At 44.6% G+C, this 25,636-nt stretch overlaps 1 protein-coding gene across 1 annotated transcript in view; it reads left to right on the top strand.

The window, feature by feature from the left end:
* Positions 1 to 17,839: 17,839 nt before the first annotated feature.
* The window catches only part of LOC117966984 (integrin alpha-5-like), a 46,314-nt gene continuing 38,517 nt past the window's right edge, over positions 17,840 to 25,636 (top strand). Inside the window, exon 1 of the mRNA XM_059013371.1 lies at positions 17,840 to 18,244. Within this exon, the coding sequence (XP_058869354.1) occupies positions 17,967 to 18,244 (278 nt within the window). The 5' untranslated portion in view covers positions 17,840 to 17,966. The remainder of the gene's footprint in view (positions 18,245 to 25,636) is intronic.

Below are 25,636 nucleotides of genomic sequence, written 5' to 3'. Positions count from 1 at the left end.
TGACTTCCCCGGGCTCTCGCGGTTCCATCTGAGCCTCGGTAGCGATGTAATCAGAACCAGGAGAGCGGTGCGGGGCGTGGGGAGAAGGGGGCAGGGCTCTGCTCTGTGAGCTCACAGCTCTGGCCTCCTCATTGGTCAGTCTTTGGCAAGGTAGGGGGTCCAGGGATCTTCCTATATAGCCTCACTCTGATCAGTACCGCTGTACCAGAAAATATTTCCCACTTCTCCCCAAATCTAAAACCTTTCCCTTTCCTCTCCTTTTTCTTCATTATTTACTTTGCTGTGCTTTTACTGTGGAAAAGAAAAGTAACGTGCTGTAACTAGTACCATTCAGTCCTCTGTTTGGTCGACTACGTCTCCTACATGCAAAACCAGCACACACGCACATCTCTTAATGGGACCAGTAAGAGACCATTCACACTTTATCAATGGGGGGGTCGGAGTCCACGTCACCCAGTGATCGAAGCACGTGAATAAAAAACTAATTTCAATATTCTATTTGGAAACGTTTGCCATTTAATGTATTAGTATTTCTAAATTTAGCACTGCTGTGTGTTTAAATAGTTCTGGATGTAATCTTAAAGCCCTTCATAGTCCCTATTCCCTCTCCCCACCCTCGCGGAACAGTCATATTCCCTGCCGTGGTTCATCAGTTTGAATCCTCCCCCGAGTTGTCTTGATTGCTGTTCTGGTTCCCTGACCTTTTGCAGCTCTCCGGCTCACACCCACCTCTGAGGCAATCTCGGAGCAATGCTTTCCCCTGGCAGAAAGAAAGTATTTTCCATGACTTTAAAAGGGTCCCATATCTGATCTTCATTGTCCCATGGCATAGCAGCTGTTTGATCCATTCCTGGTTTTTACGTCGAGTTTAATAATAAGACACACCTGAGTTTGTTAGCTGTACTGGAATGGGTTGAATGAAACTCCTATGCAGTGGGAGTCTTATTTGTATCCCTGCAATGTTAACACAGGTCTCAGGCTTGGGGGGGGGGGGGCAGCGCTGCATGGGTTTAATTATCCTCCTGTAATAAAGCTGAACAGTGATGATATATATACACATGCTCTCTCCAGAGGTTTCCGAATGGACTCGCTTTCCTGCCAAAACATGACACATTTATGACATGACGCTCTCCCTGGGAGCCCGCCATTCCGTGTTTCCAATAGGAATGCTCGAACATTCCCAGGAACATGCTTGGGGCGTGCGGATGGGGGGGGGGGGGGGTCGGTCTATTCTTGTTTTATTAGTGGGGGGGACCTGACATTGACAGGTTTAGAGGACAGATAAAAATCACAGGCATGTTGCAAACAGGCAGGACAGATGTTATTCCCAGCAAATTAGAAACAGAATTCCAAACCCGATCCAGGATTATTCCTCCGGGGAGTGCTCCAGAAAGGTTTGTTTTAATATTCACGATCTGTGTAATCATTGATCGAGGTGTGTGTGTGTGTCTGTGTGTGTGTGTGTGTGTGTCGCTCAGGGAAAGCGTGGGAAACTTCGGCAAATTCCTGTGCACTTAAAGGATGTGGGATGTGGGAATTGCATCATTATCACTGAGGTGATAAAGGAAGAGGCAGGATCGCTGGCCTTTGGGGGTTGGGACTGTTCAGGATTGCAGCCGACCTGCATGTGCTTGGAGGATTCTTCAGGAATCATGTTGTGGAATGTTTTCTTTGAGTCACTGCCTCTCTCTGTCTGTCCTCTCTCTCTCTCTCTCTCTCTGTGCTCCATTCTGCCCAGGGGAGATGCAGCCCACCCACCCCCCCCTTTGTCACTCTGACCTGGACTCTGGCATAGAGTGGAGAGGGGATCTCAAACCACTGCAAAACTCAAACACATTGAGAAAGACTTCTGGTCCAAACATGTTTCATTGAAATTAATTTTCTTTTAGTATCTCTAAAGAAGGGAGGAAAAAGAGTGAAACAAGGGAGGGGGAAAGAGAAGAGATGAGATGTATGCAGATGGAGAGAGAGAGAGAGAGAGAGAGAGAGAGAGAGAGAGAGAGAGAGAGAGAGAGAGAGAGCACAGTCAGAGATTCCATGCTCTGGTTCAATTCGATTCATCCAGCTGCTTCCCAACCCTAACCAACAGTGACTTAGCAGTGACATAGTGGTGGCTCCACTCCTCTCCCACTCCCAGCCCCATTGCAGCTGAATCACACACAGTCCACAGAGCAGCAAGCATGTGCCTTGCTGGAGGCAGGCAGCCCATGCCAAGAAATGCATCACGTCTTTAAGCCTTTAAAGAAATCTGTTCCTAATTCTTTCTCGATCCTCAGGAACGAGGGGACTCTGAAATCCCTTCACCTGGGTCTGTCTGTTTGTTTATGGGTCGGATTTCAAACATGCCTCTGTTTACAGACTGCGACCTGTATATGTCCCGTGGACCGTCAGAAGCCAGGACCCCACACCTGTTCCCCACCTCCGCCTCCCACTATCTCCTCCGGGGGGGTGAACTGGCCAGAGTCAGGGTCCTGGCACTGCAGAGAAACCTCAGATCCTTTTTGGAGTGGATACACGCGCAGCGCGGATAGGGCTCGTGTGTGTACGTGTGTGATGAGAGAGAGAGCACCAACCACCTGCTTTTGATTTACTTCAGCTGGATCGGTTTATTTCTTTCTCTCTTTGAATTGGTTTGTCAAAGCTGGCTCTTAGTCTTGTACTCTCAAACACACACAGACACAATCTCACAGCTTTCTCAAGAAGCCCTTTGTTAAGGCACACCATGGCCCCAGTTCCTATCAAAACTTTGTACAGGCTGACCTGTTGAAGTGACTAGAAAACACATCACTGATGATACATAATTAGTAATGTAGTAACAATGAAGGAAACTACTGAAAGGAAAAACAACGTTTCAACGTTTTCTTTCTCGTCATATTGTTTTTCTTAATAAAGAAGAAGTAGAAGTCTTCCTACGTATTCTGTGTTTTACACTGTAGTGGTGGGAGGGCAGAACCAGTAAGAGATAACTTAGAAGTCAGATTTCATTCTCCTGATCTCTGGTACTGACTTTCACCTTTTATTTTTTGCTGTTCTCAGCTTACGAAAGTCTATATTTTGAAATAAAAAAATAGATTGAAATCAGGTTTTGTTCCCGGACATGCACACAGACTATGGGGAAATCGGGTAAAACGGGGTCTTATTTTATCACGCTGTTTTAAAATCAGGGGGTCTATTTTAATGATCTAAAGAGTGCCGGGTCTTAATAACGCCGCCCTAGAATTTCTAAACCCAATTTGTTGCATTCCATAATGTTAATAAGAAGTGTTAAGACAATAACCTTGAGCTGTGTGTTATTTCAGGAATCATAAAAATTAGATTTTTTTTTTTTTTTTTTTTTCAACAGTGTTTTTTGTTATTCTAGTATCTTTTTTCCATGAATCCCCTCTGTTGATGTTTTCAATAGGGGCTGATACAGGATACACCCTTAGAAATGGACACTCACACACACACATATATATATATGCCTACATATAATTGTGTAATTGTATTGGCTGTGTGCCAGGTGTGCTATACAGGAAGACTCTGCTGTCTCTGCCAGCAGCACCCTCGCTTGTGAGCTAGACTCGCATTTAGAGTAACTCTATACTGATAACTAATGCAACGGTTTCAAGGTCTTTTGGAACCGCCTATAAAGAATGGAAACAAACTGGGCAGCCAGCAAGGTCTGGTTCCTGATTGAAGAACAAACTAAACTGGAATGTAGTGAACGGAGGGTTAGGAGGTTAGTGTGAAGCCGAACGCGGAATATTGGAGAATTATTCTCAACACTGGTAGTTTTCAATGATGCTACAAACTATTGTGTAAAGGAAGAGAAGTACAAATATGATGTAATTTTTTTTTACATCAAGCAGCATCCATAAAGTATATTGTACATCGATCAGTGCAAGCATGTGGTTTCGCCGTGTCTGATTCGTCGTTGTTAATGTGAGGTATAATAAATGCTCCTCAATGCACTACGAGGAGGAGCAGGCTCTCCCAGCTCCTCATTCTCGGTTTAGACTAAATTCTCTATAATCTCAACCAGTCCAAGAAAATGCATTCCTGCTTTCCTGCTCTACTCCGTGAGAAGACAGGAGTCCAATAAAAGTGATTCCTGCACTACTTCGCATCCGTGGATTAAAATACCGGCTGAATAATTATTTCTTATGCCAATAAAAAATTTTTAAAAATTGACATAAGAAATTAACTTTGCTTGGGTCTGCCTCTGACAGTACAGTACAAGAGGTAACTGTGTTGCTCACTGTTACAATACTGAGAACGCACTTCTTACTGCTGCAAATACAGAGATAGATACTGTGTGGAATGAGGATTTTTAGACTGCCGAGTGCGCAGGCAGTCCCCTTATAAAAGTTTACCATGCTATTTCTGGCACTGTATTTTTGCAGTATTTTCTACCATGGTTATACGAAAGTGCACCATAGTAAAAGCACAACAAAGTGTAATAAAGCATAGTGAAATCACAGTAAAGCTTAGGGAAGCATTGTAATAAATAGCGAGGTATGGAAAAGCATAGGAAAGCATATTAATTAACATGGCAAACCAGAGTAAACTATAGTAAATGCAGAGTATAGCCACGGGAAAAGCATGGGGGGGAAAAACTGCAATCCATGGTGGACTTTTTTTTAAGGGCGCTTACAAACAGGCAGTCTGAGATCACTGCTAATCAGAGTCTGTGATCCCAGCCTTACAGGGAAGTTTCTTTGATCAGGCGATGCTGGAGAGGAGGGCTGGCTGACTGATGAGGAATTCTCGGAGCAGGCAGTGACCCCGGGAAGGAAGTGCTGTGATTCAGGGATGACGGGGATTAGCACACGTTTGCTTACGCTCAAGCTTTCCCAAGTATGTACCTTGTCCTTATATTCTGTATACACAATGCCGCTGATGGATGTCCAAACAGGATGTTGCTAAGAATGCACCTTCAGCGTGCCAGGAGAGGAGAGGCGAGGGGCTGGCTAGCTCGATAACTGCCAGACTGTGCCTCGTCTGAGCAGCATCCCTGATTCAGCGAGTGCCTCTGATTGACCCACAGCAGCGCCTGCTTTAAATCAGGCTCAGACTGATCACCTCCCCCGCGTTGCTCAGGCTATTCAGCAGCAGGGTTGAGTTAATGAGGACTGCAGGGGGGCTGGCTGATCAAAACGGAATCATAGTGAAGAGAGTTGAATCACACACAGTCACTACTCCTGAATGATTTATTGTCTAAACAAGGGCAGTTGTACATAATTAATTAAATATGTGTTGTATTAGGACCTGCTGTAATTGAATCGGCTGGAATAAAGTCGAGGGGTTTTAATGGGATTCAAGCGCACAGATTCAGAAGCAGCAATTCCTCCAAATCCCATTAAGTTTGGCATCTAAACTCCGGTGTATTTGTTTTTTGGATTCCTAATGGCAAATTAGGATCCATTCCCAGTAAAAAAAATTTTGCTAGGCGCATTCCCTTCTTAGTGAGGGGCGGGCCACACCCTTTAAAATGCTGCTTAGGAAACTTTGATTAATACAAAAAAAAAAAAAAAAAGCCTTTGACAATCAAAAAAAAAGAGGAAAAAATAAAGTAAAGTGGACGGCTTCCATTCTTTGTGCTTATCACAAGAGAATGTCTCTCCCTGGCCGGTCCTGATAAGAACACAGGACCCTGGTGGAGCGAGCTCTCTTGGCTCTTGTTTATGATTGTTCAGAAAGATTTTAAAAAGCAAGGCCGATTAGAGGAAGAAGCCAGGGCTCCTAGTGATCCTGAATAGCAGGCCTCCTACTTGCAGCAGAAGGGGGTTATTACTATTATTAATTTCTTAGCAGACACCCTTATCCTGGGCAACTTACAATTAGAAGATAACACATCATTTTTACATACAATTACCCATTTATATATTTAGGTTTTTTTTACTGGAGCAATCTAGATAAAGTACCTTGCTCAAGGGTACAGCAGCAGTGTCCCCCACCTGTGATTGAACCCATGACCCTCCAGTCAAGAGTCCAGAGCCCTAACCACTACTCCACACTGCTGCCCTCACGGATTACAAACAAGATCTTCAGGTTCTGTTAAACGAAAATGGATTGCTTTTATATGCTTTTATATATTGCTGTTAGTTAGTTCTGCTGATTCATGGTTAGGCAGTACATCGTACTGTAACTTACTGTATAAAGGTCCTTAACTGATTCTCTGTTTTCAATATTTCCTGTTTTTTCCGAAGTCATGTAGTATATTATTGCACCGCACGATATATTATTTTATGGGTTATAATGATATAATCTTGTACCGATCCTCTTCTTGTGGGTTAGAATAATCCCCCAAGGTCATAATATTAATATAATCATGCCCCCCCTTTTCAAGATGGGTTTGATTATAATCTCTGGTGTGAGCCTCCGCTCGTTCCCCCAGCCTCTCTGATCACTGGTTGAGCTGGATCACTGCCCTCCCTCCCTGGAGAGACCGAGCGCAGTGCAGGGCAGCGCGGGGGAGAGCTTGTTGTAGATACTGGCTTATTGTTGCTGCCGTTGTTACTGAAACATCTGACAGCAATTGAAGAGTTCAGGGATTGCTGGCGCTCTGGTTTCAGTCAGAACGCAGGAATGGGTTACAGAGAGCTTTCGCAAACCCATCTCTCTCTCTCAGTATTGCACCATCCCTTAATCTGGCCAGCGCACTGTTAGGGTGTGTAAGTCAGATACCAAAATGAAGAGGGTGCATCCCTTATAAAGGTTTTATAAGGGGCTGTACATTTAAGAAGTAGATCAGAGGGCATTACAGTACAGACAAGATCAACCACAATGGTAATGTCATAATCAAGGATAAGTTGCCATTATAAAGCAACAGAAATCCCCAGTCCTCGCCTCACAAGGGGCGCCTGTGCTCCCCTGCTCTGTCTCGCTTGGTTAAAACGCCGTGTGAGAAACAGGATCTCTCCGAAATTTGTTTTACAGCTTCAGTATTTCGATGCTTCCTGTCCCTTAAAAAAAAAAAAAATACAATCTTGCCGGTTTTGACTGGAGAGCAAGCCCCAGTTCCAGGTTAGTGAGATGACGTGACTGGATGCCTGGGAGAGCGTTCCAGAGGGTCTGTTTGGAGCCCCTGGGCCCAGGCCAGAGGTTTCTAAAGAGCGAACATCACTCCCCCGCTTTGAAGGGGCCTCCTCTCCTCTCCAAGGACCACGTTCGGTTACTGGGAAAGTTGTTTCAGGGAAAACGCAAACACATGCGCTTGTAAGAGGCACCCTGACTGTCTCCAAACATGTTTCCTCAACATCTGGGCTCTTCAGCTTTCTTTCTGCTGGAGCGCTCACTTCATAGGCAAGATATTGATAAAAGAAAAAAAATAATAAGTGAATAAATGAGAGAGAGAAAGAGTGAAAGAAACTGAATGAGAATACAAGAAAGTAACGACAAGCGATTGAAGGGTAAATGAAAGAGTAGGTTTCGGAACATTGTTTCAGTCTCTTAAGCAGCTCATTGTATGCCAGAAGGCTTGTTCATTGTAACGAATTGGCATCTCAGCCCATTGAATCGAACGGAAAGACAAGGGCTGGACGTGAACCTCTAACCTCACTGCTCAAAGACAAACGTCTCACCATTCAATAAAAGAGGCAGCTCTGCAGTCGAGAGGTCAGTATGTGTCTTATGCTGAACTCAGTATTATTAACTCATCAATCGCTAGGAGGAGATGCATTACATCATCATTCTTTTTTATTTTTGGGATTGTATTTTTTTTAGATAGAAAAGAAACTTTATTAAATCAACGACCGCTCTTAGCACTGGTCTTGGACTACCTAATGTTACATTAGAATAATATATAATAATAATAATATCTTTATTTTATATATAGCGCCTTTCATAGTGGACCACCATCACAAAGTGCTTTACAGAGGTAGGCTGTGGACTGTGCATTATATGCAAAGTCCCTTACAATAGGACATTGATTTAACATCTCATCTGCAGGACGGAGGGCACATTGAGTCAGTCAGTGGCAGAGGTGGGATTTGAACCGGTGACCTTTGGGTTACAAGCCCTGGACTTTAACCATTGGACCACACTGCCTCCACTTTAGAGATAATCAGGGTCTGTGAAAAAAAAAAAAGTTTCTGTCTGTGTCATTGGTTCAATGTGTCTTGCAGCCCAGTGTTTCCTACACAAGTTACACAGTAATAAAAGCCAATCGATTGTTCCGCACTGAGACCCAGCTCCTTGCTCCAGTGACCCCGGCCCCCCTCTCTCTCTCCTCAGGCTCCCTGTTAAAGAGCCCCCCTGGGTTCCCAGTGGCTGCTGGTTCCAGTGGTTTCCAGCGGGACAAATGTGTGAACGAGGGGGGACAGGACACAGAGCCCTTTAACAACACAGCGGTGTTTTAACGAGACTGTAAAGCTGTTTTTTTACTGCATGCAGATGGAGGGGTTTGATGTTGTTTCCGAGGGGCCAGGGATTGAGCAGCGCGTTTTCCAGGTACCTATTATTAATGCCATTAGCGGGCAGTTATGAAACCAGCAGGGTGGGTTTTATTTCTGGTTACAGTGAAGTGCTTCCCCTGCCATTCTCTGAAAGCAAGACCCCGTTATATCACACCCTGACCACGGCTAACGCATTGCGGTTAAAGGGTTACAGTGTGGCATGTGGCTCTGTGCAGCAGGGAGCTCCTGACCCGACAACAATGAAGCAAAAGAAAAATAACACTCAGTGTCCCCACCCTTCCTCCCCAGGACTGGGAGACCGTGTTAATCATAAAAGGAAGTGGCTGTGGTAAGTGCGGGCCTATATCACAGCACATGAAGAGAGAGAGAGAGAGAGTCTGTATGATTCCAGGGTGTGTGTGTGTGTGTGTGTGGAGTGTGGGGGGGGGGGGGGCATGGGAGTAAATGTTCAACTGTAGACCAAGGCCTTGCCCTTGTGGGTATGCCGAAGCAGGAAATGACTAATAATGTTGCAGTACAGGGATGGCAATAAGACTCCCATTGCGCAGCAGTGTGATCCATTCCTGGTTTTGCTGTAAGTTTAATAAGACACAAACCTGAGCTTGTTACCTTTACACTGTGGCTAATCAAGCTTGTAGTAAAACCAGGAGTGGGTGGAAACTGCTGTGCAACAGGAGTCTTATTGCCATCCTTGCAGTGTGGGGCTCACCGGGTTTGTGGGAGAGTCACTGTCCCGAGACTTGTACAGGTGACTGCGTCTGTCTGCAGTCAGTCACGTCATGAGGATCTGTTTTTTAACTTCTCTGCCTTATAGAGACTGAGAGAGACGACAGACAGTGAGCTGATGTGATTCCATGGATAGGAACTTACTAGAAATAAACCAAGAAGACAAAGGTTTGGTGTAGTCAGTCTAACCTGCGTGATTTATAATCTATTGTTTTATTTTTTTTTGTAGTTATGAATTAAGCACATTTAACTTTTTCTTGTATAATTATAACTAGTATTTACAGTATCCTGGCAATATGTGTTAATGTTTTCTTGTTGTTGGCGGATGTCAGTCTGTGATTGCTGAACTTGTCAGTTTGCTGACGTTACTCAGCAAGAAAGCTGCTATAATTTCCTCCCGTTGCTCAGCAGTGATTGGTATGCTAGACACAAACAGCAAGATAATGATGCTCTTTGCCTTTGAATGTTCAGAGATTATAAACACAGTTTCTGTTTACTTGTGTTTATCTGTTGCCTGTTAACAGGTTTATTTACAGATTTATTTATTTATTTTTATTTTTTTTTGCACATGGGCAGAAGCGATGTTATTTTTTTTACACTGTTTAAAAAATGAACTGATCTGTTCTTTGTGGTATTGCCTAACAGTAACTCTGCGCAAATCAACTCATTCACAGATGGGGCTCTATTGCAACACAGTAAGTTTCGTTCTTTCTTTCTTTCAATCAGAAACCCCAGTTATGGATCAATACAAACCCCTCCCTCCCCTCTAGCGCTCCTCCCTTCCACCCAGTACCAGTCCCAGTCAGTCTTTGCAAACACAAAGGCTCTCAGATTGCTTAAAGGCTGTGTCGCCAACACGGTCACCTGCCTTCTAATTAAGAGCTTAAGTGCTGGGAGCACTGGGCTATTCCAGGCTCAGCTTGCAGAGAGTGACCCCCCCCGGCCCAGTCTCTACCCTGGCAGGGAGGGTGGGGAGAGAAGGACGGGGCGGGGGGTACATTATTTTGGTGGAAAACCCAGCTGGGAGTGGGCAGGGAAACTAAAAGCCCTATAATAATATAAAAAAATAAAGGACCCCATGTTGTCATAAAAATGTAATACAAAAACACGCTTTAAACGCAGTGAGTGAGCAGGGTTAGCTGTATAGTCCAGTCACAGTGAGCAGGGTTAGCTGTATAGTCCAGTCACAGTGAGCAGGGTTAGCTGTACAGTCCAGTCACAGCGAGCAGGGTTAGCTGTATAGTCCAGCAGTCACAGTGAGCAGGGTTAGCTGTATAGTCCAGTCAAAGTGAGCAGGGTTAGCTGTATAGTCCAGCAGTCACAGTGAGCAGGGTTAGCTGTATAGTCCAGCAGTCACAGTGAGCAGGATTAGCTGTATAGTCCCGCAGTCACAGTGAGCAGGGTTAGTGTGTTTCACAGTCCAGACGGTGTCATCAATGTCAATGGTCATTGAAGACTAATATCTAGGACCACATTACTAGGCAAAAATATCGGATCACGATTGCCATGGGCTATTTCAGTAGAACTGACTGAAAAGCCTGCACTGAAACCTAAGGTTTTGATGTGTTTGCCTGCGGTGCGGCGCAGCGAGTAAGCCTTAATGCAGACACGCAGCACAGAGGTAATGATAGATTAACCCAGAGAAGACCCTCAGCGTCTGCGCCGAGTCTGGCCCTGGCTCCATCATGTGTGTTCAATTGCAGCTGCTCCGGGCTCTCGTTTGAGCCGAGCTGGCTTTAATCTATGGATGCTGTTCTTTGCTGATTCAATTAGCTGTTCCTCTTCTATGTAGGAAATGTCATGTCATGCTGTTTTTCCACGCAGGGGGTGTACACGCCAGGCTTCTTTACTGAACCGTGGGACAAGCAGTCCAGCATCCCCCTGCAAAACTGTGAGAGCTGGGGGACTCTACACATGTGGAGAAGTTTACCATGGTAAATTTGCAAGCTCATTTTGCTCTTTTCCCATGGTAATGCTATGCATTTACCAAAGTTTGCCATGGGTTGCCATGTTTTTTAAATATGCTTTACCATCCTTCTCTGTGCTTCACAATGTGCTTACCCGTGGTTTACCATGCTTTCACTGTGCTTTACTGCACTTTGTTGTTATTTTACTATGGAAAACTTTTATAAGGGTTTACCATAGTTATTTTTTTTTTAAATATGCTTTTGCCATACCTCTCTGTGCTTTACAATGCTTCCCTGTGCTTTACCAGACCTCTCTGTGCTTTACAATGCTTCCCTATGCTTTACCAGACCTCTCTGTGCTTTACAATGCTTACCTCTGCTTTATTCACTGTGCTTTATCACACTTTGCTATGCTCGGATACAAAAAAAAAAAAAAAAAAATTGATCTGATTTTTTTCATTTCCATGGGTTTTGGATGTGGTTTCAGGATTTCATTCTACGTTGTTTCTATAATTAATTTAGATCTCGCATTCTTTTTTGGAAAAAACGTTGAATTCGGTTTTTAAAAAGCTATTCAAACTCTATGTGGTTAGAGAACTTTGCAAAAACATGTGTGCATTATTCAGTACAACATAGACAGGAAACTTAACATGGTGCAATTACACAAGCAGTACCTGATGGGTTTTCTAAATTATTAAAACGGCAAAAAGTGCCAGTTATAGTTACTAAACTAGAAATGAACACAGGCTTTACCAGGCATGGAGGGGCAGTTTAGCTTAGACTCTGAGTATTTAGAGGAGGGGGCCTTTCTCTAGGTGTTTAATTACAGCTTCCCCCCTCCCAGCTGCATGAGTCAGTGCTGTGGTGACCTCGCAGAGCAGTGTTTATGAAAACACAACGGGTCGTCATGGCAGCGGGGGGGATGTCATAATAAAGGCAACATCGGGACTCCCTTTGCTTCACAGAACCGTTTGCATGTTTCTAAGTGTTGGGTGGCTACCACTATTCATAGTGGGTGCATTCAGTAACGGAGCGTCTCAGAGCGAGAGTTTTTCCTCTCACTCGGATCACGGATGAAATCCGCTCTGCAGCTCTGAGCTGCTCAGGGGGAGCGGGACTGAACGTGCCGGGAAGTGGGTTCTTTCATTGAGCTGCTCTGAGCGGCTCACTCACTTAACACACCCACTGAGAGAGGCTGAGAGGCAGGCAGGAGGAGAGTAGGGGGCCTGCAGCAGCCACGGACACACAGACAGGCTTTTCGTGTCTAGAGAGAGGATCTGCCCGGCTTAGCGTCTCCTCCTTAACCCTCATTACTGTGACGTCCCATCCCACACTGCAAGCAGGGGAGGGGGGCTCTCATTCATTCCCAGTCTGGGACCCCCTGGGTGGGGAGGGCTGTCTGATTAGCGGGGAGTCTGATTAAGAGCTTTGTCTTTTGTGAAAGAGACTCAAGAGTATTATTCAGACAGACCTATTCATCTGAGGATGCAATTGGGAAGCTATTTGCCTTCCAACAGGCAATCGGATACACCAGTCTGGAAATACCGTATTACATCTCGCACAAAAGACGATTCTGTGTTTTAATTTATTTATTTATTTCAGTGGTGGGTGTGATAATCATTTATAAGTGCAGGAAATCAAGGCTAAAAATGTTTCCCAAATTATAACAATAATGGATTATGTGTTCCAACCTGACTTCAGACAGACAGGGCATCACTGTCTCCTCTGTCAGTAGGAGTAAAAAGGTCTGCCTCTTGCTAGCACTGAAGAGAGTGTGAGGGGATCAGTCTGTGCAGCTCAGGAGAGGCCCTGTCTGAAGCCTTACTTAGTGGGACAGTTGGAAGCTGTTACAAAGAGGGGCTCATTGTAAATACCCCTCAAAATATTGTATATGTATTCATAATGAAAATACTGCTGTGTTTCAACCTCTCTTATAAAAACAGGACTGGCTCGCAAGCCCCACACGTACCGGGGCCAAATTCCGTTCCCCGAACGATTAAAGAAAATAAAGATAAAACGAGAGGAGGCCGGCCCTCTGTGGATGAAAGCACAAGGCACGTTCTCTTAATTGGTCATTGCCTCATTAGCGTCACTTTCCTGGCTCGGTCAGTCTCAACGGCCTTCATCACAGAGATCTTGGTCTCTCATTACCCCCCCTCCCCAGGGGGGGTGGGGTCATTGCACAGGGAGTAATGAACAATCCCAAAACAATAAGTGGCTTCTCTTTGAACTGCCCGTCCCGCAGGTCAGATTGAAGGAACGGTGCGGAGTGTTTATTCAGCGTTCTTTTGAAGGGATTTTGAGGGGCAACAATGACAATGGATTTAGCTGCCAAGGCTCTCTCAGCTCGGTGTCTCGTTGGGATTACAGGACTATTGTTAGGCTGCTGAGCGTTGATCCAGGTGCTGAGGGCTGGGCGCTATCAGCATCAACAATCAGACCTTCATCAAAGAGGGTTTTTTTTTCAGTGTGAATATTACAGGTTAACAGGGTTCTGTCTCCCTCTTGCATTTAAGAATGTAAAACAGAAACATGAGAAAATGCTCGAGCGAGAGGAGGCCGTTCAGCCCATCGGCTATCGTCCGGGTCCGAGCAGCTGATTGATCTCAGAACTTTGTGAAGTCGGGTCTTACAGGGCCCCAGTGATTCAGCATCGACAATGTGGCTTGGAAACCCGTTCCATCCCCTCCCCACTCTCTGTGTGAAGAAGTGTCTAACTTGCCCTCCAGAAGCCGCAGACGAGCTCCAGCTGTGAAACCCCCCCCCCCCACCACCACCACAATGAGTGGATGAGTCAGCTAACTCTACTTGGGATACCCCAGCGCTAGAGAGTCTGCTTCTAAATATATAAACACAATATTGCAAGTGGGGACACACACAGCCAAATTAGGACAGGCTGAGGACCGATCAGCCTACCTCAGCAGTGAGTAAGAGTAGTGAGCAACTGCAGAATGTTCAGGTCTGAGTAACTAGAGCGGAGTGTTCCAGAACACCCTCAGCATTCCAAACACGGAACTCAGAATTCAGAATGCAATCAGATTAGTTTCCGTGAGAAACTTCTTTTCCCATTTGAAAAAGAAAACAACACCAACACACTGCTGTTTCCTATAGGGGGAAGCTTCAAAGCATTCCACCACAAGAGCTAATTTGCAGCACTTTTACTAAACATGGTTTACAGCTAATTTGCAGAAGTGTGTTTTATTTATTTGTTTATTTATACTGACATTGTTGTGCAGGATCTGCCCTTTCTCTTATATTCTTGTTTGTTTTGAATATTACCTGCTCTAAATGGCAGTCAGTAAATCTAGAAACAGAACGCATACAGAAATGGAAGAAAATTCATTTTCGTTGAAAAATGTTGGTGTCAAAAACAAGCTTATATTTCTATAGTGCTGTTCGTAAAACAGTAAATCCAAAAACAAGAGAGGAGGGAGGTGAACCTGATATAAATCTCATCGTCACTTAAACGAATTGAACACTGATTGACGTTGTAATTAAAATATTAAAGAGATTAACGACAAGAGGCTCGGAACACGCAAGACCAGAGAACGGAGGACTGAGGTCAGGTGTGAGTCTGTGATGTGAGGAGGAACGGAGATCCAGAGTCTGGGTGCAAGGCAGCAAGACGTTACCCCCCACAAAGTGTGCACCCCACAAGGGGGGGGGGTGGCTGTGCTGTGAGGAGGGGTCTGGGCAGGGAGCAGTGCTCTGTGATGTGTCTACGAGGTGGGCTTCTCAAGTCTGTAATTCAGTCTAACTCTCGCCCCGCTGCTTGATTTATCATCCCTGATAAGAGACTCCGTCCGCAGTCTGGTTCACAGTCTGTCATCCAGGGAATTCTTTGAGGTGATGTCACTGCACTGCAGGGAGCTGGTCATTCCTGAACACACAATACCCTCGGGCAAGTTTACCCTGGTATATTTTTCACAGTCATAAAATTTTCCATGTTTTTCTTAATATACATCCCCATACCTGTTCTTTGCAAGGCTTACATGTGCTTTACAATTATTTAATTGTGCTTTATTACACTTGGCTGTGCTTTTAATGTGGGAAAATGTGATAAGGGTTAGTTTATCATTGTTTGTTTTTTTAATGTGCTTCGTCATACCTCTCCTCTCTGTGCTTTACCATGCTTCCACTGTGCTTGATTACACTTGGCCTTGCTTTGACTGTGGGAAACTATTATAATGGTACTGCTGAACTCTCAGCCTGGTAAATGAATACTAACTGCTGTCCCAAATGCTCTCTGTGCTGCCAGGGAAGCAGAGTGCTCCAAAAAACTATTACTAACTTTTTTGATGCTGAGCAAAATATCATATAAGTATTTATAATACAAATCATTCAGCTGACTTATTAACTGAGACAGCTTGCTTTCAGGGTTGTGCCTGGAATCTCGCTGCTTATTCTCAGGAGCAACAGTACCGACCAAGCAAGAAGCCTTAGACAGCAGTTCCACTTTGTGCTCCTAAAAAGGCTGTGTTTCTCCGTCCCAGTGGCCGCAGCGCAGTAATTAATGAGCCGAGTGAAATGCTAAACCGTTATTTCACTTTGCAGGATCCCCTGCTCCCGTGCCCGCTGCGTGCAATCGGCACACACGATGACATCACCCCCTGGGGTAACCGACCTTGCTTTTGTGTTCCTCTCTCTGTTTGCTCAAGTGTCTGGCGGTGGTTAATATTTGTCAGATTGATCTGAATGAGTTATATATCTATAGGGGATGCTTGAGTTGCAGACCACCCACCAGGCCCCTCTACCTGGGTTCAAGCTTGGCTGTGTTCAGTACATTTGCACAGTAATTCAGCATTTTTTTCCCATGGCTACAATTGGTTTGCCATTGTTTTGAATATACTTTACCATACCTCTCTGAGCTTTACAATGCTCTCGCTATGCTTTATAACACTTTGAGCTGCTTTTACTATAGGAAGCTTGTATTAGGTCCATGCTTCAACTTTCAGTGTTACTGTAAGTCTTACTTTTATAATGCTGGTAATCATTTGGCGTGGCCCTTGTTGCAATTATTCCAATACAGTGTGTTTTTGTGTGTCTCTATGATGCCAAAGTGCTTTCTCTTTAGCTCAAGAGCTTTTCTTCAGTTTCACTTGATACATGTAACACAGGCTAGATCCGCCAAAGTGATCTGCCACTTTGTCAACACACTAGCTGTGGGCTAGATAAGGCTGACACTTATAATATAAAGACACTTCAGATGATCTAGGCATATAAAATTGATTAACTCAGGCAGAAACACCTTAACACAGGTAAAAGTAAATAATAATAATAATAATAATAGATAGATAGGTAGATACTGTAGATAGATAGATAGATTTTTTATTTTTTAAATAAGAACCATTCTGAACAATTTCAAACGTCCAATAACACAAGGAAACAGAAACAAAAAAAAAACTGAAAGCATTTAATTTGAAGCTATTTGTTCTTTGGGTTACAAGCAAGCTGTCCTTTGTATTTAGCAATTCATATTGACCGTCCCTGCAGTGCGCTGCAATTAGCGTGTGTGTGTTTTATAACGTTTGTGTATTTAGATACAGAGAAAACTAATTAGATTATGAACATTCACTACATTCACTAATGGAAACGGGGCGACTCGGTTTTAATTAACGGACAGAATGGCTTCGGGGGCGGGGCGGGGGTCTGTGCTATCTCTGCAGAATCTCCAGAAGTAGCTCGCTCATAAACGACTGTTTACTGACCTGTCTAAACAACATGACGTAGTCTTGATGCTGCTATCGAATGAGATACGGCAGGCCAAACGGCATACCGTGCATAGACTGCAAAATAAAAGCGAGGTAAATAGCGAGGTATGTTAAAGCATAGGGAAACACTGTAAAGAATAGCGAGGTATGGTAAAGCATAGGGAAACATTGCAAAGAATAGCGAGGTATGTTAAAGCATAGGGAAACATTGCAAAGAATAGCGAGGTATGTTAAAGCATAGGGAAACATTGTAAAGAATAGCGAGGTATGGTAAAGCATAGGGAAACACTGCAAAGAATAGCGAGGTATGGTAAAGCATAGGGAAGCATTGCAAAGAATAGCGAGGTATGGAAAAGCATAGGGAAGCATTGCAAAGAATAGCGAGGCATGGAAAAGCATAGGGAAACATTGCAAAGAATAGCGAGGTATGTTAAAGCATAGGGAAGCATTGCAAAGAATAGCGAGGTATGGAAAAGCATAGGGAAGCATTGCAAAGAATAGCGAGGCATGGAAAAGCATAGGGAAACATTGTAAAGAATAGCGAGGTATGGTAAAGCATAGGGAAACATTGTAAAGAATAGCGAGGTATGTTAAAGCATAGGGAAACATTGCAAAGAATAGCGAGGTATGTTAAAGCATAGGGAAACATTGTAAAGAATAGCGAGGTATGGTATTATTATTTATTTCTTAGCAGACGCCCTTATCCAGGGCGGTAAAGCATAGTAATAAACATGGCAAGCAGGGTAAACTACGGGGAATGCAAAAGGAAAAAGCAAAACTTATACAAGGGAAGCGTGCCTAATAAAGTGAATTTAATCCAATAATTAAAAAATAACAATCCGTCCATTCATAATGCGATATATCCGAAAAATATCTAAAACAGCAGTCACTGTAAAGCACTTAATTAAAAAGACATTCGTTTCATGTTAAGTAATCTATTACTAAGTAATAATAATTAAATTATATTAAAAAAAAAAAAAACACGGAATGATTTAATAATAATAAAGCTAATTTTTTGTGAATTAGAAAGTTTAAGCCCCGCCTATTTTTTGGGGGGCCCACCCCTCTCTGTCTGCTCCAGTACTAGAGTGCGAGAGAGAGTGTGGGACGAGAGTTTGCGAGTTAGTCAGTCAGTGCTTGACTGGGGAAGACATGAAACAATTTTAGTGAGAGAGGAACTTCGCAAAACTTATTGTGCGCCTCTTTCTGTGGTGTATAAATATATGTTCAACATCTTATCAATGGCTAGTTCTGGATTATTAAACAGAGCGACGGGGGAACGCGCAGACAGCCCGCAACTTTGTAAAAAGTTGATTTTCTTCATAAACTCTTCTCTTCCCAGCATGTTTTTATTACCGTGCTCCCTGGCTGCCCTGTTGCTGGTCTTAGCACCGCTGTGCTCTGGGCTTAATTTGGACGTGGAGACACCGACGCTCTTCAGCGGACCTAACGGGAGCTACTTCGGGTTTTCAGTGGAGTTTTATCTCCCGGGTTCCTCAAGGTCAGTGCCCCGTTTTTGAGTTTCAGTTTACATATGCGTGCAATTTTAAAGTTGACTTTCTTTATTTGGGAGGGACGGGGGGCGACGGAAAGAATGAAATAGCAGAGTTCTGGGTGAGTAATTGATTCCCCCCCCCCCCCCCCCCCCCTTCCTCACTCAGTTGTCGAGAATTTATTTAGCGTGCGATTTGCGACAAGACGCATCCAAAATATACTTTTTTTTCTGTTTGAGAATTTTCGGCTCCATCGATACAAAGGCATTATTTTAATAGCACGGATCCCCAATAACTTAAGAATTTATTTTTAAGCAAAGTTTTTTAAAAAAAAATCTGTTTTATTAGTCTTTTTGTAGTTTTCGTGGATTTTTTGTAATTTATATATTAGTTGCTTAAAGACAAACCTGTTCATTTTGAAACAATTTAGTATTTAAGTTCAGTTCTCAAAAGTTGTTAAACTTTTATTTATCTTTTATTCAAAACCAATGTTCCTTTTTTTTTATCACGTTTACTAATTTGACTCCCCCCACCCATTCTTATCACTTTTTCATTATATTCTCCACTTTGTCATTCATGTTACATCAAAAGTTGAATTGCCCGTATTTGAACAAACGATGTATTGTCCTAAACGCAGCCAAGCAAATTGAACGCAAGTCTTAAAGGGGTCGCGTCCCTTCAAAATATAGTCGGCCGACTTCACATTTACCTGTCGTGCCTGCGTTACATACATAATATCAAAACTGACCATTCTAATAATAAATAGGTATTTGGTTTGGGTAAAGAATAGCCGTGTATTGCACAACAGAAACAGATAGCAGGATCTCTTGCTGTCGCTTTTCACACATTAAGTTTCGACCACCGTCTAGTTTATTCATGCATTTAGGAAATGTGGGGAGCTTGTATTGTCTAAAACTTAATCCATTTATCCCTAGTAATTCTGTGCAGGTTACACTGCGCACCCATTCAATAGGTCTGGTCTGTCTGAAGTGACGGTTCATCTTTATGTAGTCCTGTTGATTTGGTATGTTTGTATTTTCTTTATCATGAAGCTGCTGTGTAACTGATGGCTATGATTGTAAGGGCAGCCAGGACGTCCCATCCCCGGTTCTGGGGATGTGTCTGCTGCTTTTCATTCCAACCTGAGCTCTCAATTACTCAACTAAACCCTTCATTGAACAGATAATGTTATAGTTGTTAAAGTTGGAATGAAAACCAGCAGACACAGGGGGCTCCAGGGTTAGGAAGTCCTGGTCCAAGCCCTGCTCTGTACAACTCCAGTAGTTAGTCTCTGCATGAGCTGTTCCTGGTATTGTTAGTGTATTATTTATACTTTATTATTATTATTATTATTTATTTCTTAGCAGACGCCCTTATCCAGGGCGACTTACAATTGTTAAAAGATATCACATTATACATTATTTCACATTATACAGATATCACATTATTTTACATACAATTACCCATTTATACAGTTGGGTTTTTACTGGAGCAATCTAGGTAAAGTACCTTGCTCAAGGGTACAACAGCAGTGTCCCCCACTGGGGATTGAACCCACAACCCTCCGGTCCAGAGTCCAGAGCCCTCACCACTACTCCACACTGCTGCCCCGATTCAGGACTACTGCTGGGGGAATTGGTCCCTGTGCTCTGGTCTGGGTTCTACCACTCAAGGAAGATTTACAGCAGTGCTTAAGTTCCATTCTGCTTGATGCTACTAAACATACTTCTGCATATGGAGCCACTCAAACCACTGCTCTTTCATAGCTGCTGTGAATAGACCCCACTCACTATTGTCTGAGCACACAATGGCGTGAACGTCACTTTAATACAGCTTCCTTGTTCAGACATATGTTTTTTTTTTTTTGTTTTCTTTTGAAGATTTGCAAGCGAGTGTGTTGCAATTGGTCTCTGGTGGTTTTCTCCCTGTGTGTGTGTGAAGTCACTGGAAAGACGGGGAGAGACAGGGCAGAACCCCTTGCACAATACCTCCACACCTTTCTTCATTCTGCACAGCCCTGCATCACAGCTGAGCAGCACCAGTACTGTGCTCCAGCTGGCAATGAGACCCCCACTGCTGAGCACAACTCCAGAGCCCTCGTCATACCAAGCCGCGCCAGCGCATGCTGCCTACACTCGGTGGTTTTAAATTTAAGCTTTTGTCCAAATTATTGCAGGGGTTGGAAATGCAACTCCCATTGCATAGCTCCATTCCCTGGTTTCGCTATGAGTTCAATAATAATACACCTGAGCTTCTTACCTGTACACACTGTGGCTAATCAATCTTGTCGTAGTAAAACCTGGAATGGGTGAAGATACTATGCAATAGGAGTCTTATTTCCATCCCTGTGGTGATGTAACCCCCCCCCCCCCCCCCCAACCAAAAGGCTTCCTTTTCCGCCAGCTGTTTAAAGGTAAACTGAAGTTGTAGTTCTAGCCTCTGCGTTTAGACGCTGTCTTCCTGCACAGTCCAGACACTCGCGCAATAAGAGCTGAGCTGCTAAACTCATCCAGATCCCAGCTGACTTGTGAGCAACACGAGAGGGAGGGAGGGAGGGAGTCGGTGAGAGGCTGTGCCTGGGCGTCCGCTGTAGGGTCCCTGCTATTGCAGTGCACTCTGCAGGGAGCCGACTGGCTTTCTGTCCTTGTTGCACTGTTCCAGTGTGGTGATTTCTAATGGCACGAGTGCAATAGAGTGGGGTGCGGTGAGGTGAGGCAATTCCTGTTTCTCGATTTCCAATTCCCATTCCCTTTTAATCAATTCCAACACCACTGGCAGTGTTCTGTTAAAGTGAGCTGCTCACAGTGGCAACAAATTACTTCAGCTGAAGTCGCTGTTTGTTAGTCAGTTAAATTGGCTTCAAACGACAGCAACTGAACTATCGTGACAATGAAGTCTCCAATATCAATTCTGATTCCTGCGATGGAATTGGAACTGGGGGGATGGATTAAGAAGGAATTGGGAAAACAGGATTGAGACCTACCCTGGTGGTGAGGCTGTGGAATGGATAACTTATCCATATTGTTGATGGTAATTTAAATCTTCATGAAAACAAAAACGCCTCCTGTACAGATTACATCATCCAAACCTTTTTATTTATTTATTTTTTTAACCTTCGTCAATCCAGAAAGCACACGGGGGGGGGGAATTTATCCTCTTTGTTTATGGCTACCCGGACTCTCCCGCTTTTTGATTTTATTTGTTATTTTTTTCACATGACTTCCAGACAGGTGTTATCTGGGTAGACGTGCTTTCGATCCAGAGCGTTGCTGTTATTGATCAGTCTGCACGGATGCGCCTGGCCTGTGCCAAGCCTGGCAGCTTGTCAGCTTCCCTTGATCCTTCTCTGTGACTCGACCGTGGCAGGGATTCGGTGGGCTGGCTCCGAACCGCGCTGGTAGGGATGGAAATGAGAAGCAGTCCAGCCTGAGCTTCAGACAAACCCGAGCTTGTAACCAAGGCACGCTGGCTAATGTAAGAGTGAGTCGCATCAAATGTGGTTTTAATAGCTAAATATTGGAAGAGCCCAGCACCACTCAGAATGATTGCGAGCACCATCAAATAGCAAGAGAAGTGTAAACGTGGAAAGGATCAAAATGCTGTGCTGCGGGAGTCTTCTTGTAGGTAAAACCATGAACCGGTATCCCTGTGAAACGGTGGAAGATGTAGTAAAGCGGACACCAGAAAGCTAGCATTATTAATCGTGATTGTGGAACACCGCATTTTCAAATACTTAAGCAGGACACACAAACACACCCCTCTCCTCTCTGTGGCTTATCAGAGTGGAGCAGGGGGAGGCTAGCAAGGAGATAACGAGCTTGTTTACAGGTCTGAACACTGTGCAATCAGCCCTGACCTGGTTATACAGCAGAACACATGCACACACGTTCAAGACCACTGAGCCTGCACAAGCTTTATTGACACACACACACACACACACGCATTACTTTGCAGTAGTATATAGATTTAGCTGAGCGGCTGTGAAGTATTGAAGTTGTCAGCTTATTCACACAATTAGGTTTTAAATAGGTTTTGTCTGTGAATGTGGTGCAGGTTTATAGGTAGCAGCGGTGAGTGCGTGTCGGTTTGTCTCACGAAGCGACACAGTGGCAAGGCTGAGCAGCTGACGTTAACCAAGCCAATAAAATCCTTGTTTTTCTTTTCGGATGAAGTTAGGAGCGTACGACAGACGTAACCCTGAAGGAATGCGGCACAAATGTTATTTTTTTTTTAGCAGGACGGGGCCACTTGAATAAGTAGTTGAACTGTAGAAATACACATGCTGCACGCAGTCTGTATGTGTGTGTGTGTGTATTATATATATATATATATAATGGAAGTGATTAAACCTCAAGCTATGGAATTTAACAGGAAAATCAATAAAACGGTGTGTATTTTTAAACCCTGAATGTGCTGGCCGGGTGATTTTTAGCAGTTTCCACAGGCATGTCTGGACAATGGGAGTCATTGTGTGAGGCTGTAAAAGTTTCCGTGTGATGCCCGAGTCGCGTCTGATCCAAGGGGCTGCTCCGCTCCCTGCCGGGCCCAGCCGCTCACTCTGCACCCTGGACTGTGATCTCCGCTCCAGCCTGCTGGTTTATCAGTGTGACCCCGGGAAGGGTCATCACAGCTCCGAGACACTCCAGAGAGCTGCAGATTCCCCACCACGCTAGGGAGAGCTCGCAACTCACGCTGTTAGTCTTTAGGATGTTTCCCTAAACCGTTGCAAAGTGTAGCACTTATACCAGAGGTGTCCAAAGCTGTCCCTTCCACTGTCTCCTGTTCTGTTCCCAGTCCTGTTCTAAATTGATTAATTGAACCGATTAAACCCCCCTCCAGACCCTGAAGTCGTTCATGGTCTCATTTTGCCTGTTAAACCAGAGTGGATTGGACACCCCTGGTTTATACAGTAGTGTGTGCTGTGCAAGGTTGTCTCTTCCATGCTTATGTAGAGTCCTTTACAATACACACATCTTGTGCACATGTAGCCTCATCTACATTTATGTTGTAGGGCATCATGAAAAGGTACGTTCATCATTGAATTGGCATTCCTAAATTTAGCACAACTGAGCGTTTTTTTTTTTTTAATAGGTTTGGATGAGAATGATCTCATTTGTAATCCACTTCCTAAATATGCATTTTAAATCTGCATTACTTTCCCGTACTCAGTTGTATTTTTTTGTGTACAGTTTCAGATTGCTCAGCAGTCACTCTGGCTCTGTGCATTATCTGTGCATTATATATAGTGACCCCTTTCCTTGGCATTTTTTCTGTGCTGATCCAGTGCCTCCTTCTGCCTTTTGATTTTTACATCAATCCTCAAAAAAACTCTTCTCATAAACTCCTCCTGCACAGAGCTGCTTGCTAATCCACCTCTTCCTTGTGGACTGCCAAGCTGTTCACAAAGTCTGGAGTTTGTAGAGAGAGTGTGCTTCACTGTTCCAGCTGCCCGTGTTCGGAATATGCTCTGTGCGTGCCAAGCAAAATACAGAGGGAATGCTAGACTCTGTCAGGTAAATTATTCCTTTGTACAGCCAGTGGACTCTCTTGTTCGCTCAGATACCATTACAAGCTGCACTGAGCTTGCTCATTTGAAGCTGTGTCGATTTTTGCCAGTTTTTTTTTTCCTGTTTTCATTCGGTTCGCTTTAGTTTTAAGTGTTTCCTAATTCCAGATTGGAAAGTGGCTGGAGAGCTGTGTGTTTGGCTCAGGGAGGATTCCCTAAGCAGGCTTGTGCAACACACGTTTGCCTCTCTCGTGTGCAGAAGTATACCAAAGGCCGGCTGACTCGCACATCCGCTTTCATTAACTCTCCCTGGCTCAAGGAAGGGTGCTGCTACCGCATGTGTGATTGTAAACCAGGGCTGGAAATAGGACTCACGTTTGCACAGCCGTTTTGATCCATTCCTGGCTTCACTCTGAGTTTAATCGAGTTACCGTTTCATGGGAGCTAATCTCTTATTAAAACCTGGAATGGGTGAAAGAGAGGCTCTTTTCTCTTCACAGCCTCTCTCTGCTCTGTTGTGGTGTGTCAGAGAAAGATAGGCTCTTTCATTTCCTTTATATCCAAGGAACAGCAGTGAAAATATGCAGTGATGTTGCTGTTCAGTCATGTTGAGTAAAGTTCAGTCTGCCTGTTGAAAGCCCGTGTCATGTGTTTGGTGGGACCTGGCGAGCACGGCTGCCCGGGTGATGCTGTGTATTTTCCTGGCTGGGAGAGTGACTGCAGAGGAGAGAGCGCTGGCAGCTCCCTGAGCTCCGGGACGGTGCTGGGACTGGGAGCGGTGCAGGGGCTCGGCACTGCAGAGGAGAGAGGGCTGGCAGCTCCCTGAGCTCTGGGACGGTGCTGGGACTGGGAGTGGTGCAGGGGCTCGGCACTGCAGAGGAGAGAGGGCTGGCAGCTCCCTGAGCTCCGGGACGGTGCTGGGACTGGGAGCGGTGCAGGGGCTCGGCACTGCAGAGGAGAGAGGGCTGGCAGCTCCCTGAGCTCTGGGACGGTGCTGGGACTGGGAGTGGTGCAGGGGCTCGGCACTGCAGAGGAGAGAGGGCTGGCAGCTCCCTGAGCTCCGGGACGGTGCTGGGACTGGGAGCGGTGCAGAGTACAAGCCATGTGATTTTGTAATAAGTTAATGTATCGAGGGCGTCTCTTGTTATAACAGAATAGTTTTGCACAGTTGGAGCAGTCAAACTGCAGGAGATAGCATCTCCTATTACAATAAGAGACTCCAGGCACGCAACGAATAAAAAGCATTCAACAATTTTAGGCTTTTACGAAACAAAACAAAAAAAAAAAAAGTGAATTCAGCAGCTTTTGACTGAATGCATCTCGCACACTCCTACCCCAAAGCTCTTCCTTTCCAGACGTGGTTTTAATTGTGCTTTGAGCGGTGCCTGTTTGTTCCTGGCTGGCTTGGTCGGCGAGCCCAACCCCAATCCGTTAACCCTGCTGATAAGATCACTGCCCTGCGGGCTGAGATTACAGCTCCAGGCTCTTTCAGGACTCTCTTCTCCAGTACGCGCTCACGCTAGGCTGCAGTTACAGCGGCTTGTCTGTTGGCACGGTCACTCAGCGGGGACGGCTGGACTCATTACCCTGGCCCTGTTTCCCAAACTACGCACACCCACATATCAAACGGCTTTGCTGACTCGCCAGCAAAGTAGCCCAGTTTGACTTTGTCCCAGCTCTCTGTTCAGGAAATGCTTTTTTCCTTAATGAGCCACTGCGCTCTGCTCTCTGCTAATTACTGCTTCATTCTGTATCTGTCTAGATTTTCATTCAAGGGACAGGATGTGCATTCCAACAAAAAGATACCCAACTCTACTGGTTTTTCTGAACTTGGGGTGTTTTTGGCTGGGGGGGGGGTTGGGGGGGTGTTCGTGTGGGGTCAGGCAGCAATGCT

Source organism: Acipenser ruthenus, chromosome 45 (genome assembly GCF_902713425.1).
Source record: "Acipenser ruthenus chromosome 45, fAciRut3.2 maternal haplotype, whole genome shotgun sequence".
Classification (NCBI taxonomy): Eukaryota; Metazoa; Chordata; class Actinopteri; order Acipenseriformes; family Acipenseridae; genus Acipenser; species Acipenser ruthenus.
Note: the sequence above shows the minus strand (reverse complement) of the source record. Positions and strands in the feature narration are given on the sequence as shown.